Source organism: Pseudophryne corroboree, chromosome 10 (assembly GCF_028390025.1).
Source record: "Pseudophryne corroboree isolate aPseCor3 chromosome 10, aPseCor3.hap2, whole genome shotgun sequence".
Lineage (NCBI taxonomy): Eukaryota > Metazoa > Chordata > Amphibia > Anura > Myobatrachidae > Pseudophryne > Pseudophryne corroboree.
The window spans coordinates 231,825,530-231,844,381 of record NC_086453.1 but is presented as its reverse complement, the minus strand read 5'-3'; the positions used below and the strand labels follow the sequence as shown (position 1 = coordinate 231,844,381).

The 18,852-nt window shown below is 46.5% G+C and overlaps 1 protein-coding gene across 8 annotated transcripts in view; it reads right to left on the bottom strand.

The window, feature by feature from the left end:
• Window positions 1–18,852, bottom strand: part of AGRN (agrin) — a 709,575-nt gene that overhangs the window by 243,051 nt on the left and 447,672 nt on the right. For all 8 annotated transcript variants that reach the window (XM_063943138.1, XM_063943142.1, XM_063943139.1 and 5 more), the window contains 2 exons: window positions 18,386–18,601; window positions 5,186–5,410 (listed from right to left, as the gene is read on the bottom strand). In XM_063943138.1, the coding sequence (XP_063799208.1) occupies window positions 5,186–5,410; window positions 18,386–18,601 (441 nt within the window). The remainder of the gene's footprint in view (window positions 1–5,185; window positions 5,411–18,385; window positions 18,602–18,852) is intronic.

The window sequence follows — 18,852 nt, the reverse complement described above, 5'->3', positions numbered from 1 at the left end:
TCCCACAATTGGTATCAGAGGTGGCAGAGGTCTGCTGGCTGGCTGCCACAGTCTGTTGCATTGATTAGTGAAGGGACCAAGTAAATGTGCAATCTAGTATCTTATCAAACTCAATTATACAGGTCAGCTGGACTGCTAAGGGCAGAAATGGATATGGAAAAAACTTTAATATGTAGTCAATTTCCACCAGAAAGCAGCAAAAAATAAACAATGATGTACAAACATTGGCCCTCATTCCGACCCGATCGCACGCTGCACTTCTTCGCAGTGGTGCACTCGGGTCTGGAATGCACATGCGCGGTGACATCTGTCGCCGGGCAACGACGCTGACAGCGAAGAAAGCGGTCGCAGCAGCGACAGCAAGAAGATTGACAGCAGGAAGGTGTTCCGGGGCGTCAACTGACTGTTTGAAGCCATTTTCGGGGAGTGATAAGTAAAAAACGCAGGTGTGTCCAGGCAAACGGAGGGCGGATGTCTGACGTCAAAGCCGTGACCATCATCGCTGGACCCGTCGCACAGGGTAAGTATGTCCAGGGCTGGTCTTGTTTTGAGTGAAACTTTTTTAGCATAGCAGGGCTGCACAAGCGATCGCAGCCCTGCTATGCTAAAATACACTCCCCCATAGGCGGAGATTAGTTGATCGCACCAGCAGCAAAAAGTTGCTACGTGCGATCAACTCGGAATGAGGGCCATTGTTATTATACTATCAGATGGGGACTTAAGCAATTGGGTTCCCATTATATTTTTTGGAATATATTTTTACTCAGGTGATATTGTCTTAGACCAGGGATGGGGAACCTTCGGCCCTCCAGCTATTGTTGAACTACACATCCCAGCATGCCCTGCAACCGCTTTAGCATGGCCAAATAGCAAAACTGTAGCAAGGCATACTGGTATGTGTAGTTCAACAACAGCTGGAGGGCCAAAGATTACCCATCCCTGTCTTAGACTATTACATTTATATATTCCATCAGTGGTTGGATTACATGTAAGTTTGTGTGTTAGTAAATGCATTTACATATCTCACAAACCATCACAATTTCAGCAGGACAATCTCAGTTTTAGGGAACGGTCGTCCTGCGATCAGGGTGTTGTTCTGATTTGGGAGGTGACACAAGGTATTCCACTGATGTACAGTATGTATCAGGCACAAAGGGAAGAAGACTCAAACCTTTGAGAAAGATGAACTGAAGAAGTTGCCATTTTATAGACTGTGCAAGATAAACCAGTTACAAGCTGATTGGTTACTATTATAGGTGTCGGAACGGTTGGGGAAAGGGGGCGGCTCGCCCCATTGCCAACATTTGATAGGTGCCAGTCAATGTACTGGGTCGCGGGGCACCATCTAGTATTACCATGGGCAGTGTCAGGATGGAGATATAATAATAATAATAATAATTTTATTTATATAGTGCTCTTTCTCCAATAGGACTCAAGGCGCTTAACAGATACATAGCATAATATAGTACAGAAAATAATGAAGTACATTTTCATAAAATACAGAAGCATGAAGATACTAAAAGGGACACTATGGAAATGCTTGAGTAAACAGAAAAGTCTTGAGTCTACTTTTGAAGGATTCTATAGTTGGGGCCTCTCGCACTGTGCGGGGAAGTGAGTTCCATAGAGTCGGAGCCGCATGACTAAAAGCTCGACCCCCAGATGAATTACGGTAGATTCTAGGTACTGCTAAAAGTCCTTCATCTACAGATCGCAGTAATCGAGTGGGGCAGTATGGGGTCAGAAGCTGTTTCAGGTACCTTGGGCCTTGGTCATGTAATGCTTTGAAACTCAGTAAGCCAATCTTGAAGATGATTCGCCATCGTACAGGCAGCCAGTGAAGGGAGTAGAGGATGGGTGTTATGTGGTTAGAACGGGGCTGGTTGGTTAATATCCTGGCAGCTGTGTTTTGCACCAGCTGTAAGCGCTGCAATTCTTTTGCTGGTAGACCAAGGTAGAGGGCATTACAGTAGTCTAATCGAGATGATACAAATGCATGTATGACTTTTGGCATATCATCTGAGAGAATTAAGTGCTTGATTCTGGCTATGTTCCTCAGGTGAAAGAATGAGGATTTGATTGTGGCTGATATCTGATGTTTAAGTGTAAAGCCACCATCCAGGACAACGCCAAGATTCCGCACACGATCACTGGTCTGTAATTCTGAATCCCCGAGTGTAAGTCCAGTTGGTTGGCTATGCTGCAGTCTTGTCCTTTGATGTTGCGGTCGTATCATAAGGACCTCTGTTTTATCCGGGTTCAGTCGCAGCCAACTGGCGCTCATCCACTCCTGTAGTTCAGCTAGACAGCCATTTAGGGTTGCTATTGGGTTATCAGTGCCCGGAGCAAAGGACAAGTACAGTTGTGTATCATATGCATAGCAGTGGTAGACCAGGCCATGGCGCCTGATTATTTCGCCCAATGGGAGCATGTATACTGCAAAAAGCATGGGGGATAGTATAGAACCTTGTGGGACACCACATGGCAATGGCACTGGTGGTGATGAGTATAATCCAGATGATACTCTCTGTGACCTGCCTGTGAGAAATGATTTGAACCAGCTTAGGACTGTGCCATCCAGACCACAGAAATGTATCAGTCGCTCAATCAGAAGCCCATGGTCCACGGTATCAAATGCTGCCGAGAGATCCAGAAGGATTAATATTGAACAGTCACCTCTGTCTTTTGCCATCAGAAGATCATTTAACACACACACCAGGGCTGTTTCAGTGCTATGTCTTCTCCTGAATCCTGATTGAAATGGATCATAAATATCATGGGTTGTCAGGCGGGTTTCCAGTTGATTTGCAACGACTTTCTCAATAACCTTTCCTAGGAAAGGAAGGTTTGATACCGGTCTGTAGTTGGTCATGCAGTCGGGATCTAAATTAGGTTTTTTAAGAAGCGGTCTAACAATTGCTTCCTTTAGGGGTCCAGGAAAAATGCCTGTCTGCAAAGAGCATTGAACAATTTTTGTAAAGACAGGACCAACTATATCCATACAACCTATTAAAGATATTAGAGATAATCCCCTTTGCGGCTGCTTCACCTCTTTCAACCTCATAGTCCTTCTCCACACACCCTCCAGGGCTCTCCTCAACCTTGCACTCAGCTCCAGACCCTACATTCTGTGGATAGTTACTGTGGGCTGGTCCCTCCTCTGGGACCAGCCCTGCATCCTTCTCATCTCCCAATTCATATGTTCCTTCCCTCTTCCCCCTCAGCTCTTCTTTCATCCCCCCACCCCTTTTGGACCCAAATGCCCCCCACCATCCCTTTCAGAGCACCTGATGTGATTTTTAATACACCTGGGCGATAATGTCTAAAGCTCAATAAATAATAAAAGGGCCCTGATATAGATAATTGAATAAACAATGGAAGCTGTATGTCATTTTGTATCACTGATAAAAGAAAATGGTTTCTTTAAAAGTAATTTATAGCTTTGCAAATAAACTTTGATTTTAGTAGAAATGAAGGAAATCAGTCTAGCTGTACAGTATTTCATAGACTGGGGTTAGCTAGTATCCTATAGAAAAGGGAAGTCAAAAGTATGTTGAAGGTAAAAGTATATTTTTTATATTAAAGTCATAATCACAAGATGCTGAGCTAATAAATTGGAAATCCTCCATTAGGGGAGAATATAAATGATAATATATTCTGATATTAGAAATGTAATTGGTCTATGTATATGATTGGCCTGTTGATTTGATTGGTTTATGTAATACTGTTATGAAGGTAATGGTATATAAGATGAGATCATTACGTATGTCTTCATTACACAATAGATTTCTATTGTGTTCTCCTCTGTACGTTACACGCAATATATCTACCAAAGAGACTTAATTTTTCTTCTGTTACTTATTGATGCTACATCAGACCCTTAATGTTGTTTTTATATTCTAATATACTTGATAGATAGATAGATAGATAGATAGATAGATAGATAGATAGATAGATAGATGATAGATAGATAGATAGATAGATAGATAGATAGATAGATAGATAGATAGATAGATCATCAGAAAGGTGGTGTGGTGGGTAAGTTCAGCGATTTAGGGGTGCCAAAATGAAATAACATCTTGCCCCGCCCTTCAAACCTAAATACGTAGTGGCACTACTGGTTACTATGGCCAACTTTTCCACTTTATCTCTTTACAAGATTTGATATATCCCCCCTACAATGCAACAAAGTAACTGTGGGTATTTTGGCAGGAGGCGTGCGCGTATCACTTCAGAAGTCCTAAACACACATTCTCGTAGTGGGCATGTCCAGTGAGAAACCAACACCCAATATGATGCAGCCACACCCCCAGCATGCCACTGTCACACCCAGCTGTCTCGTGTGAAACCCTGGGGCTAATTGTTAATGCCCACAAGCCTAGTAGTTATAAAGATTTTCATATCTGATGTTTCTCCTTTAAAGGTGGAATTCAGAAAAGTTACAGTAGTGTAATGTTTCTGTGCACATATAATACACACCTCACTGTCTAAATAAAACGTAACCTAATTAGAGAGTTGATTTTAGCCAATATAACATTATCAGTCATGGGATCTATTTGACAATTATCATATAAAACGGGTGGGGAACCTGCGGCTGTTGTTGAACTACACATCCCAGCATGCCCTGCAACAGTTTCAGCATGGCCAAATAGCAAAACTGTAGCAAGACATGCTGGTATGTGTAGTTCAGCAACAGCTGGAGGGCCAAAGGTTCCCCACCCCTGATATAAAACACGAGGAACCTTCACAAGTCTACACCAGTCAGAAGATGAGAAATGAGTTTTGCTAGGAAATAGTCAATAGTCTACTCATGAATTTAAAATGTGTTTTGTTGACAGTGAGACCCAGGCACAACGCTTCTCACATCCATCTGTAAGTGCCGAATAAACACAAATGCATCTGGTAAGTCTACATTGCTGGTAATCTCCCACAATCTGCACCCCTTCCCTCCTTGATATAAAGGCTTATGGACATCCCACAGCATTTTTTCATTGCTGCTGCAGATAAAAGGAAATATTAACATACCATACATTCACGATCCCAGTCACAGGAAATTATTACAATATAAACATTATTTGTGCGCCAGAAATGAATAGATTGTTGTTGTGCCCACATAATATTACTGGCTAGCTATAGCCCATGTCTTCCTGGCATAGTAAATAACTAGCTCCTCGATGCCACTTACCACATGACCCCTCAAACTTCTTGTAGAGGTTCTCCTGGTTGTCACAGGCCTGCTTGTTAAGTGTACACTCGTTCCGATAGTCTTTGCCGTCACTGCCACAAACCACATTCTCTGGCATACCGGCACAGGTGGTGGGGCAGACACACTTTGCAGATTGACCATCTGTTGAGCGCATACAGGTACTCCCATAGCTGCAGGACACAGAAGAACAAGGGTCCCGAGGGCCTGGAGAGACAGAAGTACAGAAAGCCTTGTTATGACATGTCACTGTATAAAGACCTTTATGGGTGTGTGTATAAAAGGGAAGAGTGCAGATATTTCTATTCAAGGCACTGGCACATACACACACTAATAGATAGTCTGTGGATGAGAATACAGGCTACTAAGTAACTGGTAATAACACTAATTATTGATTGAATTTAGTCTACAAAACTGTTGTTTTCTCCACTGGGAGTACTACATGCTGGAAACGGACCATTTGGGTAAAGGTGGGTACACACTGGTAGATATATCTGCCGATCAATTGATCTGCAGATATATCTATGGACAGATTGGGCAGTGTGTTGAGCATACACACTGCCCGATCCGTCGGGGACTGACGTCATGAACTGGGTGGGCGTGTGCACACGCCCGCAGAGTTCAGCTGTCAATCACCGCCGGCTGCCGCAGCATGTGTATGGGCAGTCGGCCGATCGCCCGTACACACACAGCGATGCGCCAATATATCGGTAGATATATTGGCCATCGGCTGTGCTGTGGGGCCGACGCAATATGTCTGGGAACGACTGAGTTCACAGACATATCGCCCGTACACACTGGCCGACGGAGCCGCGATATATCGGCCGTTCAAGAGAACGCCCGATATATCGGCCAGTGTGTACCCACCTTAAGGAAAATATGCAAGTTTGTTTTGTAAACAAACAAACATAAAAAGATAATAAACAAATAATTGCCATTGAAAGGTGCTAATTAGATTATTGGAGAATCAGATGTAAAAACAGAAGGGTTCATTTGTACATTGAATCACAGCCAATAAGTAACGAATTTGTATCTCCCTATACATTCTAGAGCAAGTAAAGCACCTCTATGAGGCCTATTCAGAGTTGCACATAAGTGGCTCAGCATTGCACACGCATTGTGTGCACACAGCCAGATGCACATATTAGGCCTTATGTGACCAGTACACTTCGTTACAAAGCTGTCATCATGAGCAGTGCTGAGCTGCACCAGCCCGATCCTTGGTGTAAGAGATCCATGAGGAAACTGAGAGCGCTGCATATCCAACAATACTATCTACACATCATCAGCACCCCCTCACTACTCACAGCCTGTGTGCAGGCACTCCCTGACACCCCATCACGTCCTCTGAGCTGTAAGTGGAGAGATGAGCCCATAAATGTGTGCACTCCGCTACGCAGTGGTGGAGGGTACAAATTACCCGGGCCAAAGTCTGATAGAGGGGCCCTGTGAGGGCCCAGTGGAGGTGCCGTGGCCCCCTCCCCCTTACCTTGCAGCAGCAGCAGCTGCAGCTCGTCTCCTCAGCCCAGCACAAGCTGCTGTGTGCTGGGCTGCAATGTGGCCATCGAGGCGCTTAAAATACAATTGTTTTCAGTATTTTTTTTCTAAGGTGCATGGTCACACCTCCTGTGATTAGACCACGCCCCCTGAAAAGTACCTGGGCCCAGCCCAGCTCTCTACTGCCCTGCTACTACGGAGCATGCGCAATGTCAGTCAGCAAAATGCGCTTGTATGCAACCCTGCATCAGCCCCTATGCTAGCAAATGAGCGTAAGTATCACGAGTGTGGATTTTCTTTGTACTAACATTTGATATTTGCTGAGAGCGCCTTGTAGGTAAAGGAGGGTGATGTATCAGAGTGCATCATTATTATTTTTTATCACACAACTTCCAAAAAAGTTGCATTGCGTGTCATGAGGCACGGCAACTGCAGCATATTAAACACGCATATGACCAAGAGTAGCATGGAACGTAGGTGTGAGGCAGATTAAACTACAAATACAGTACACATTAACAGTGGACACATGGAAATGGTTTAAAGTCATGTCCTCTGTAATCCTCTGCTCTAAGGAACAAAGGATAATGTATTATTAGAAATCATTTGTGACTAGAAACATAAATACATAATGGGCGATTAAAACCAGCAAGTCTGTTGAATTATTTAACAGTTAATAAAAGTATTACTGCAGATCTGCCTATAAACGCTGACAGCAGAGGCCAGGTGTGTCCTCCAGAAATCTAGCACAGAGATGGAGAGATCCCATAGGTGGAAAAAGCATGCACGCCTATCTTGGTTACACCAGCACCAACAGCTGACTATGGGGCAGATGTACTAACCTGGAGAAGGCATAAGGAAGTGATAAACCAGTGATAAGTGCAAGGTGATAAACACATCAGTCAATCAACTTCAATATGCAAATTGACAGTTAGGAGATGACTGGCTGGTGCGTTTATCACCTTGCACTTATCACTGGTTTTTCCCTTCCTTATGCCTTCTCCAGGTTAATACATCTGCCCCAATGGCCAGGAACCCAACCAATTATTCCTGGTCCTGTAGCATACGGAGGGCAGATGTATTAACCTGGAGAGGGCATAAGGAAGTGATAAACCAGTGATAAGTGCAAGGTGATGAACGCACAAGTCAATCAGCTCCAATATGTAAATTAACAGTTAGAAGCTGATTGGTGCGTTTATCACCTTGCACTTATCACTGCTTTATTACTTCCTTATGAAGTCTCCAGGCTTAATACATCTGCCACATTGCTCCTACTTGCATTGTGCGGACAGTATAGAAGCACCAGGTCCCTGTTATGCGCAGGTCATTCACAACGTCACATATTATGGTGTGTTGCTCCATGAGGTCATTGCCAGGGCAACATACTACGTGGCAATATCTCCACTGAGGCCTCCGGTAAGAAAGTGAGAGTAGGACTCAAGCTAGGAATGTTCTAAAATGCAGAACTGGTTCTTGGGAGATGATATACCAAACCTTTGAAATAGGGCAAGTGGAGAAGTTGTCCATAGTAACCAGTCAGCTGCAAGCTATAATTCTATAAAATGAAAGGTACAGTAGAAGGTGACTGATTGCTGTGTGCAATTGCCACTTATCCGCTTTTTAGAAGCTATGATACATCTCCCCCATAGTCCAATCATATTTAATTTACAAAGCAAGCAGTGGGATGGCTGTTGTGTAATGACATCATTTTACATGGCAGTGCATCAGCAAAGATAGACGCAATAAGGGGTTTCAAGACATCTGCACAGTCAGAAGGAAGACATTGGGGAATAATGGGGGTGCTCCTTACCGAGTAAGCATTAGGAGAATCCGTGTACTTACTGTGCCATCCACATGCAAAAAATGGCATTATGTAAATGAAATGAAAAGGTGACGTAGTATACTGCTTTGTGGGTATCCGGATGATAGGTCAACAGTTAAAAGATTGACACCAAATGGTCAACGTGCATATGGTCAACACATCATATGGTCGACATTAGGTTTGTTTGTTTTTTTTTAGGACTTTTTTCTACTTTACCATCAACGTGGACTACAGTTGAGAATGTCGACCTTTTGCATGTCAACCATTTGGTGTTGACCTAGACACAGTCGACCTTCTGACTGTTGACCTTTGAACCTGCTTTGTGTGGGGTCGTACAGCCTTTTCCTCTTCACAGAAGGACTTTAGGGTCTATTTACCATGCCTCAGAAAGATAAAGTGAAGAGAGATTTAGGGGTCTATTTACCAAGCCTTGGAGAGAGATAAAGTGGAGAGAGATAAAGTACCAGCAACTCAGCTCCTAACTGCCATGTTACCGGATGTGTCTGAAAAATGACAGGAGTTGGTTGGTTGTACTTTATCTCTCTCCAAGACTTGGGGACATAGACCCCAAAATACAAACCAACCAGCAGCTAACTGTGATTTTTCAAACACAGCCTGTAACATGACAGGAGCTGATTGGTAGGTACTTTTTCTCTCTTTACTTTATCTCTCTCCAAGGCTTAGTAAATATACCCCTACATATCTATCCACTTCCTGAGGTCCTTTAATTGGATTGGTATGTGATCCCGGAGGATGAGATGCAGGCGGTCACAATACTGACACCCACATCCCGAGCGTCAAGATCCCAACAGAGGTGAGGTAAGTATTCAAACTACCTTCTAACCCTACCGGCTATACTTACCTTCGGGTTACCGGTTGTCAGGATTCCGGTGTTGGTCTTCTGGCGGGTGTCGGGATTCCGGCATCCGTATTTCGGGTGCTGGAATCCCGACAGCCGGTATCTTGAACATATATACCCTTTATTTACTCTTCTGTGTATTTATAAGTTCATTTCGACCAATGTAATAAATAGTACTAAACCAACAAAAGTAACACAATAATAATAAGAATTTACTCACCGGTAATTCTATTTCTCGTAGTCCGTAGTGGATGCTGGGAACTCCGTAAGGACCATGGGGAATAGCGGGCTCCGAAGGAGACTGGGCACTCTAAGAAAGAATTAGGACTACCTGGTGTGCACTGGCTCCTCCCTCTATGCCCCTCCTCCAGACCTCATTTAGGGAAACTGTGGCCCTCATTCCGAGTTGTTCGCTCGGTAAAAATCTTCGCATCGCAGCGATTTTCCGCTTAATGCGCATGCGCAATGTCCGCACTGCGACTGCGCCAAGTAAATTTGCTATGCACGGCTTTTTCATCGGTCTGGCGATCGTAATGCGATTGACAGGAAATGGGTGTTACTGGGCGGAAACAGGCCGTTTTATGGGCGTGTGGGAAAAAACGCTACCGTTTCCGGAAAAAACGCAGGAGTGGCCGGAGAAACGGAGGAGTGTCTGGGCGAACGCTGGGAGTGTTTGTGACGTCAAACCAGGAACGACAAGCACTGAACTGATCGCAGATGCCGAGTAAGTCTGAAGCTACTCTGAAACTGCTACGAGGTGTGTAATCGCAATATTGCGAATACATCGTTCGCAATTTTAAGAAGCTAAGATTCACTCCCAGTAGGCGGCGGCTTAGCGTGTGCAATACTGCTAAAATCGCCTTGCGAGCGAACAACTCGGAATGAGGGCTTGTGCCCGGAAGAGCTGACACAATAAGGAAAGGATTTGGAATCCCGGGTAAGACTCATACCAGCCACACCAATCACACCGTACAACTCGTGATACTATACCCAGTGAACAGTATGAACAACAACTGAGCCTCTCGAATAGATGGCTCCAAACAATAACCCTTTAGTTAGGCAATAACTATATACAAGTATTGCAGACAATCCGCACTTGGGATGGGCGCCCAGCATCCACTACGGACTACGAGAAATAGAATTACCGGTGAGTAAATTCTTATTTTCTCTGACGTCCTAGTGGATGCTGGGAACTCCGTAAGGACCACGGGGATTATACCAATGCTCCCAAACGGGCGGGAGAGTGCGGATGACTCTGCAGCACCGAATGAGCAAACTCAAGGTCCTCCTCAGCCAGGGTATCTAACTTGTAGAATTTTGCAAACGTGTTTGAACCCGACCAAGTAGCAGCTCGGCAAAGTTGTAAAGCCGAGACCCCTCGGGCAGCCGCCCAAGAAGAGCCCACCTTCCTCGTGGAATGGGCTTTTACAGATTTAGGCTGCGGCAGACCAGCCGCCGAATGTGCAAGTTGAATCGTGCTACAGATCCAGCGAGCAATAGTTTGCTTTGAAGCAGGAGCACCCAGCTTGTTGGGTGCATACAGGATAAATAGCGAGTCAGTTTTTCTGACTCTAGCCGTCCTGGAAACATATATTTTCAGGGCCCTGACTACGTCCAGCAACTTGGAATCCTCCAAGTCCAGAGTAGCCGCAGGTACCACAATAGGTTGGTTCACATGAAAAGCTGATACCACCTTTGGAAGGAATTGGGAACGAGTCCTCAATTCCGCCCTATCCATATGAAAAATCAGATAAGGGCTTTTACATGACAAAGCCGCCAATTCTGGTACACGCCTGGCCGACGCCAAGGCCAACAGCATGACCACCTTCCACGTGAGGAACTTTATCTCCACGGTTTTAAGTGGCTCAAACCAATGCGACTTTAGGAAATCCAACACCACGTTGAGATCCCAAGGGGGCACAAAAGGGGGCTGAATATGCAGCACTCCCTTTACAAAAGTCTGAACTTCAGGCAGTGAAGCCAGTTCTTTTTGGAAGAAAATCGACAGAGCCGAAATCTGGACCTTAATGGAACCCAATTTTAGGCCCATAGTCACCCCTGACTGTAGGAAGTGCAGAAATCGACCTAGCTGAAATTCCTCCGTTGGGGCCTTCCTGGCCTCACACCAAGCAACATATTTCCACCATATGCGGTGATAATGTTTTGCGGTCACATCTTTCCTAGCTTTAATCAGTGTAGGAATGACTTCCTCCGGAATGCCCTTTTCTTTTAGGATCCGGTGTTCAACCGCCATGCCGTCAAACGCAGCCGCGGTAAGTCTTGGAACAGACAGGGCCCCTGCTGCAGCAGGTCCTGTCTGAGCGGCAGAGGCCATGGGTCCTCTGAGATCATTTATTGAAGTTCTGGGTACCAAGCTCTTCTTGGCCAATCCGGAACCAAGAGTATAGTTCTTACTCCTCTCCTTCTTATTATTCTCAGTACCTTGGGTATGAGAGGCAGAGGAGGGAACACATAAACCGACTGGTACACCCACGGTGTCACTAGAGCGTCCACAGCTATCGCCTGAGGGTCCCTTGACCTGGCGCAATATCTTTTTAGTTTTTTGTTGAGGCGGGACGCCATCATGTCCACCTGTGGCCTTTCCCAACAGTTTACAATCTTTTTGAAGACTTCTGGATGAAGTCCCCACTCTCCCGGGTGGAGGTCGTGTCTGCTGAGGAAGTCTGCTTCCCAGTTGTCCACTCCCGGAATGAACACTGCTGACAGTGCTATCACGTGATTTTCCGCCCATCGGAGAATCCTTGTGGCTTCTGCCATCGCCAACCTGCTTCTTGTGCCGCCCTGTCGGTTTACATGGGCTACCGCCGTGATGTTGTCTGACTGGATCAGCACCGGCTGGTGTTGAAGCAGGGCTCTTGCCTGACTTAGGGCATTGTAAATGGCCCGTAGTTCCAGAATATTTATGTGTAGGGAAGTCTCCTGGCTTGACCATAGTCCTTGGAAGTTTCTTCCCTGTGTGACTGCCCCCCAGCCTCGAAGGCTGGCATCCGTGGTCACCAGGACCCAGTCCTGTATGCCAAATCTGCGGCCCTCTAGAAGATGAGCACTCTGCAGCCACCACAGCAGAGACACCCTGGTCCTTGGAGACAGGGTTATCAGCCGATGCATCTGAAGATGCGATCCGGACCACTTGTCCAACAGATCCCACTGAAAGATCCTTGCATGGAACCTGCCAAATGGAATTGCTTCGTAGGAAGCTACCATCTTTCCCAGGACTCGCGTGCAGTGATGCACCGACACCTGTTTTGGTTTCAGGAGGTCTCTGACTAGAGATGACAACTCCTTGGCTTTCTTCTCCGGGAGAAACACTTTTTTCTGGTCTGTGTCCAGAACCATCCCCAGGAACAGTAGGCGCGTTGTAGGAACCAGCTGCGACTTTGGAATATTCAGAATCCAGCCGTGCTGTTGTAGCACTTCCCGAGATAGTGCTACGCCGACCAACAACTGCTCCCTGGACCTCGCCTTTATAAGGAGATCGTCCAAGTACGGGATAATTAAAACTCCCTTTTTCCGAAGGAGTATCATCATTTCGGCCATTACCTTGGTAAATACCCTCGGTGCCGTGGACAGACCAAACGGCAACGTCTGGAATTGGTAATGACAGTCCTGTACCACAAATCTGAGGTACTCCTGGTGAGGAGGGTAAATGGGGACATGCAGGTAAGCATCCTTGATGTCCAGTGATACCATGTAATCCCCTTCGTCCAGGCTTGCAATAACCGCCCTGAGCGATTCCATTTTGAACTTGAACCTTCTTATATAAGTGTTCAAGGATTTCAAATTTAAAATGGGTCTCACCGAACCGTCCGGTTTCGGTACCACAAACATTGTGGAATAGTAACCCCGTCCTTGTTGAAGGAGGGGTACCTTGATTATCACCTGCTGAGAATACAGCTTGTGAATCGCCTCCAGCACTGCCTCCCTGTCTGGGGGAGCTGTTGGCAAGGCTGATTTGAGGAAACGGCGAGGGGGAGACGTCTCGAATTCCAGCTTGTACCCCTGAGATACCACTTGTAGAATCCAGGGATCCACCCGTGAGCGAGCCCACTGGTCGCTGAAGTTCCGGAGACGGGCCCCCACTGCACCTGGCTCCGCCTGTGGAGCCCCAGCGTCATGCGGTGGACTTAGAGGAAGCGGGAGAGGACTTTTGTTCTTGGGAAGTGGCTGTATGGTGCAGCTTTTTCCCCCTACCTCTGCCTCTGGGCAGAAAGGACGCGCCTTTAACCCGCTTGCCTTTCTGGGGCCGAAAGGACTGTACCTGATAATACGGTGCTTTCTTTGGCTGTGAGGGTACATGGGGTAAAAATGTCGACTTCCCAGCTGTTGCTGTGGAAACGAGGTCCGAGAGACCGTCCCCAAACAATTCCTCACCTTTGTAAGGCAAAACCTCCATGTGCCTTTTAGAATCTACATCACCTGTCCACTGCCGAGTCCACAATCCTCTCCTGGCAGAAATGGACATTGCATTAATTCTAGATGCCAGCCGGAAAATATCCCTCTGTGCATCTCTCATGTATAAGACTGCGTCTTTAATATGCTCTATGGTTAGCAATATAGTGTCCCTGTCGAGGGTATCAATGTTATCAGACAGGGAATCTGACCACGCAGCAGCAGCACTGCACATCCATGCTGAAGCAATAGCCGGTCTCAGTATACCTGAGTGTGTATATACAGACTTCAGGATAGCCTCCTGCTTTCTATCCGCAGGCTCCTTTAAGGCGGCCGTATCCTGAGACGGTAGTGCCACCTTCTTTGACAAGCGTGTGAGCGCTTTATCCACCCTAGGGGATGTCTCCCAACGTATCCTGTCCTCTGGCGGGAAAGGGTACGCCATTAGCAACTTTTTAGAAATCACTAATTTCTTATCGGGGGAAGCCCACGCTTCTTCACACACTTCATTCAACTCATCAGATGGGTGAAAAACCACTGGTTGCTTTTTCTCCCCAAACATAATATCCTTTTTTGTGGTACCTGGGTTAATGTCAGAAAAGTACAACACATTTTTCATTGACGTAATCATGTAACGGGTGGCTCTGTTGGAATGTACACTAGTCTCATCGTCGTCGACACTGGAGTCAGTATCCGTGTCGACATCTGTGTCAGCCATCTGAGGTAGTGGGCGTTTTTGAGCCCCTGATGGCTTTTGAGACGCCTGGGCAGGCACGGGCTGAGAAGCCGGCTGTCCCACATCTGCTATGTCGTCAAACTTTTTATGTAAGGAGTTGACACTGTCGCGTAATTCCTTCCACATATCCATCCACTCAGGTGTCGACCCCGCAGGGGGTGACATCACATTTATCGGCACTTGCTCCGCCTCCACATAAGCCTCCTCATCAAACATGTCGACACAGCCGTACAGACACACCGCACACACACAGGGAATGCTCTGACTGAGGACAGGACCCCACAAAGTCCTTTGGGGAGACCGAGAGAGAGTATGCCAGCACACACCACAGCGCTATATAATGCAGGGAGTTACACTACACAAGTGATTTACCCTATAGCCGCTATATATATAGTATTTGCGCCTAAATTTAGTGCCCCCCCTCTCTTTTTTACCCTATTGAGCCTGGAAACTGCAGGGGAGAGCCTGGGGAGCGTCCTTCCAGCGGAGCTGTGAGAGGAAATGGCGCCAGTGTGCTGAGGGAGATAGCCCCGCCCCTTTTTCGGCGGACTTCTCCCGCTTTTATAATAATAATGTTGCAGGGGTATTTTACACATATATAGCTTCTTAGGCTATATTATGTGTGATTAGCCACTTTAAGGTACTCTAATTGCTGCCCAGGGCGCGGCGCCCCCCCCCCCCCCCCCCCCAGCGTCCTGCACCCATCAGTGACCGGAGTATGTGGTGTGCACAGGGAGCAATGGCGCACAGCTGCAGTGCTGTGCGCTACCTTAATGAAGACCGGAGTCTTCAGCCGCCGATTTCCGTGAAGATCTTCATGCTTCTGGCTCTGCAAGGGGGACGGCGGCGCGGCTCCGGGACCGGACGACCGTGGCAGGGCCTGTGTTCGATCCCTCTGGAGCTAATGGTGTCCAGTAGCCTAGAAGCCCAAGCTAGCTGCAAGCAGGTAGGTTCGCTTCTCTCCCCTAAGTCCCTCGTTGCAGTGAGTCTGTTGCCAGCAGATCTCACTGAAAATAAAAAACCTAATAAATACTTTCTTTTCTAGAAGCTCAGGAGAGCCCCTAGTGTGCAACCAGCTCGAGCCGGGCACAGATTCTAACTGAGGTCTGGAGGAGGGGCATAGAGGGAGGAGCCAGTGCACACCAGGTAGTCCTAATTCTTTCTTAGAGTGCCCAGTCTCCTTCGGAGCCCGCTATTCCCCATGGTCCTTACGGAGTTCCCAGCATCCACTAGGACGTCAGAGAAAAAGAGAGCTGCAAGGCCCACACACTAGTATGATTAATTCATTACTTAAATGAGGATGAAAAAACCCAGTCATTTTGGTGCAAAACAGAAAATGTAATTAATGAAGGAAATGGTATTAATGAAGGAAATGGTATACAGAACCTAGCTTCAGAAACTCAAAGGTTTTCGCACATTCACCAATTAGTAAGCTCTTGTGATGGTATGCGGAGATAGTGTCTGTGTTTGCAGCAATTACCTCCAGGCTATTTCTCATAACAGTGAGGGCAGCCATGAGCCTCAGCAGAGTGAGACAGAAAGGTCCAGCTAATTTGCTTTGAGAGAAGGGGGACTGGGTCTCGTTTACAGCGCCTACATCTTAGTAGCAGCATGCAGCCAAACATCACAGCTCCACCAGTCTCACCCAGTGCAGACGGCCAACTAGGAACAATGCAGCAGATTGCATGGAATGAAGACCCAAGCCTGGGCCTCGTCATTGCTTCTGGGAAAGAGATGTTTCAAGACAAAATGAGTCATGTGGGCGACCAGGTAATCTGGTCATAAGGGCTCAATGCCGAGTTTAAGGCCCTGATACTAAGTCTTGTGCTTTTCCATTTGGCCAAGTTAGCCTACTAAATTCTTTATGCTAATGCGAGAATCCGCTCATGTAGACAGAAGTGTGCGCCTGCCCTGCCCTATGTTCTTACTTCTGTAAGAGTATATGGACTTGCACCACCTCCATAATGGATCCAAAAGATCCATCTAAAACAGGCTTCCAATTTCTATATGCGTGAAAGCCAGCATACACTCCCAAGACACTCAGAGTTCCACATGCGCCCAGTTACTGATAGTGTGCTCAGTCAATGGATGAATCAATCCACATGCACTAGGAAACTTGTATGCATGCGTATACCTGATCTGGCGCACGTGCAGAAACAGATTTCTGTCTTTAGCGCATGCGCAGTATGCGGTTATCTGTGAGCTTTGGGCGCATTGCGACTTGCCTGCGACTCAGAATCAGACCTAAGTCAGTATTATTAGGTATTTTCTGGTTGAGTGCTTTATATTGAGTCAATATACAAAATGTTGACACCAGAACATCTACATGATCTGAATGTCAACATGTACAGTACGCCGACATGACAAATATCATCATCCACAATGTTGACACTGACAGATTGTCAATTTCCAATGCACTTTTCATTTAACCCTGACCCTAAAACCATGTGTCGACATTCTGGGCCTGATTCAGATGTGGTTGCAATGCCGACGAAGCAATGATCGTTTTTAGTGATGGAACTGCAAGGCAATGCAAGTGTAGCAGCCGCCCAAAGTGAACAAAGACGCTCACTGAAGCCATTGCAATATGTTCAGCAACTGCGCACTCCGTAGCAACCAGTGCTGGTGCAAGGAACATCGACTTCCTGAGTGCCTCCAGGGCTGGGCAGAATAGCCACGGGAGCAGCGAAGCTGGCACCGTGGTTGAGATGGCAGTCACGTGTTCAAGACATGACACAAAAATAGGCTATGACACGCCTGCATCTTTGAAGACACTCCCCGTTACCTCCCACCAAATGTCCTCTTCCCGTCAATCTCTCTGCAACTGGTTCCTCACTGCAAGCCGTATCGCAAAGGTACCCTGGCACGTACGCACTATGGCTGTAACGCATGCGCAGCCTGCCGATAATTGCTCACTTGCAACACCATCGAAATTGCAACTGCATCTGAATCATGCCCATTATGACAGTGTCGGCCTCGTGACTTGTGACTGCATGCCATCCGCTCTGCAGCACCACATTTTGCACCATTTTACATTAAGTAGGCAATATGAAGACACAGAAGTGTTTAAGTTGAGATTGAGAATTGTGGCCCGAGTGTGGCTGCAAGGTCCTCTATGCAACAAAAGGGAAGTATTAGCACTATGTATCTGATCAGAGATTTGTACTGAAAGAGGCAGCACATAATGCATCTCCTCTGGCGCTATGAAGGAGAAGTGAAAGCTTTGTTTTATAGATCCTGCTAGGATTTCTGTACTGCAATCGAAGTGTATAAGTGCACAGAAAAAAAGCCATTCACGGAATATGTAATCAAGGTACTGCATGGGGGAACATTTAACAAAAGGCCATATTTTATACATCAAAACTGGAACATGTATAGTAAGAAGGTGAAGCCACGTGTATTACATCAGGGAGATGCAAAGTGCCTGCGTACTGCGCATTTTAGCAGTTATCACGATGAGCCAGGGTGCAGCCGGGCGTGCAGCGGAGCTCAGATGATGGTACTGCATGGGCAGTAAACAGTAAGACTGCACATTATAGAATATGTATGGCCAGGGAGCTATTTAGCTTAGGAAGGAAAGACGCCATTTATTATATCTCTCATTAGAGAGACATAAAAGCGAGGGAGGGGAGAAGCCATGTATAACACAGAGCTCTGCAGAAAGGATGGATCATACATCTGATCCAACAGCTACTGTATATAGCGTGTCATTACACATCTTACATGAGTCTTGCTGGCCCTAATCCTGGAAGTAAGGTGTACAAATCATATATGGCGGAGAATAAAGAAACTCAATGTTCTTCCCGCTCCCCTGTCATTTCTCTGCAATGCACAATTCATAGGGACAATCAGGGCTCTTACCGCAAGGACCTTTGCTGATCACTTTGATTCTCCGCTGCTGGTTGCACTGGGCTCTTTCAAGTTCACACTCGTTGCTGTAGGTGGAGTAGTCAGATCCACAAACGGGCGCCACCACGGTGGGGCAGGCAGATTTCTTGCAGACACAGGCTGCCTGAGATGGGTCATTGCTGCTCTTCTCGCACACAGCACCAAAGCCGCAGAGCATTCCCCGACACACTGCAACACAGAAGAAAGAGAGTGAAGACAAATTCACTAGAAATAAGCATCATAATAGCATGGTGGTACAGTGGTAAGCATTGCTGCCTTACGGCACTAGGGTCATGGTTTCAATACACACCAGAGCCCTATCTGTGTGGCATTTGTAGGTTCTCCCCGTGTTTGCACAGCCTTCCTCCTGACACTCCGGTATCCGCCCACAAGGCAAAAACACAAGGATCGGTTAATAGTCCAACTGTGTATGTCTGTGT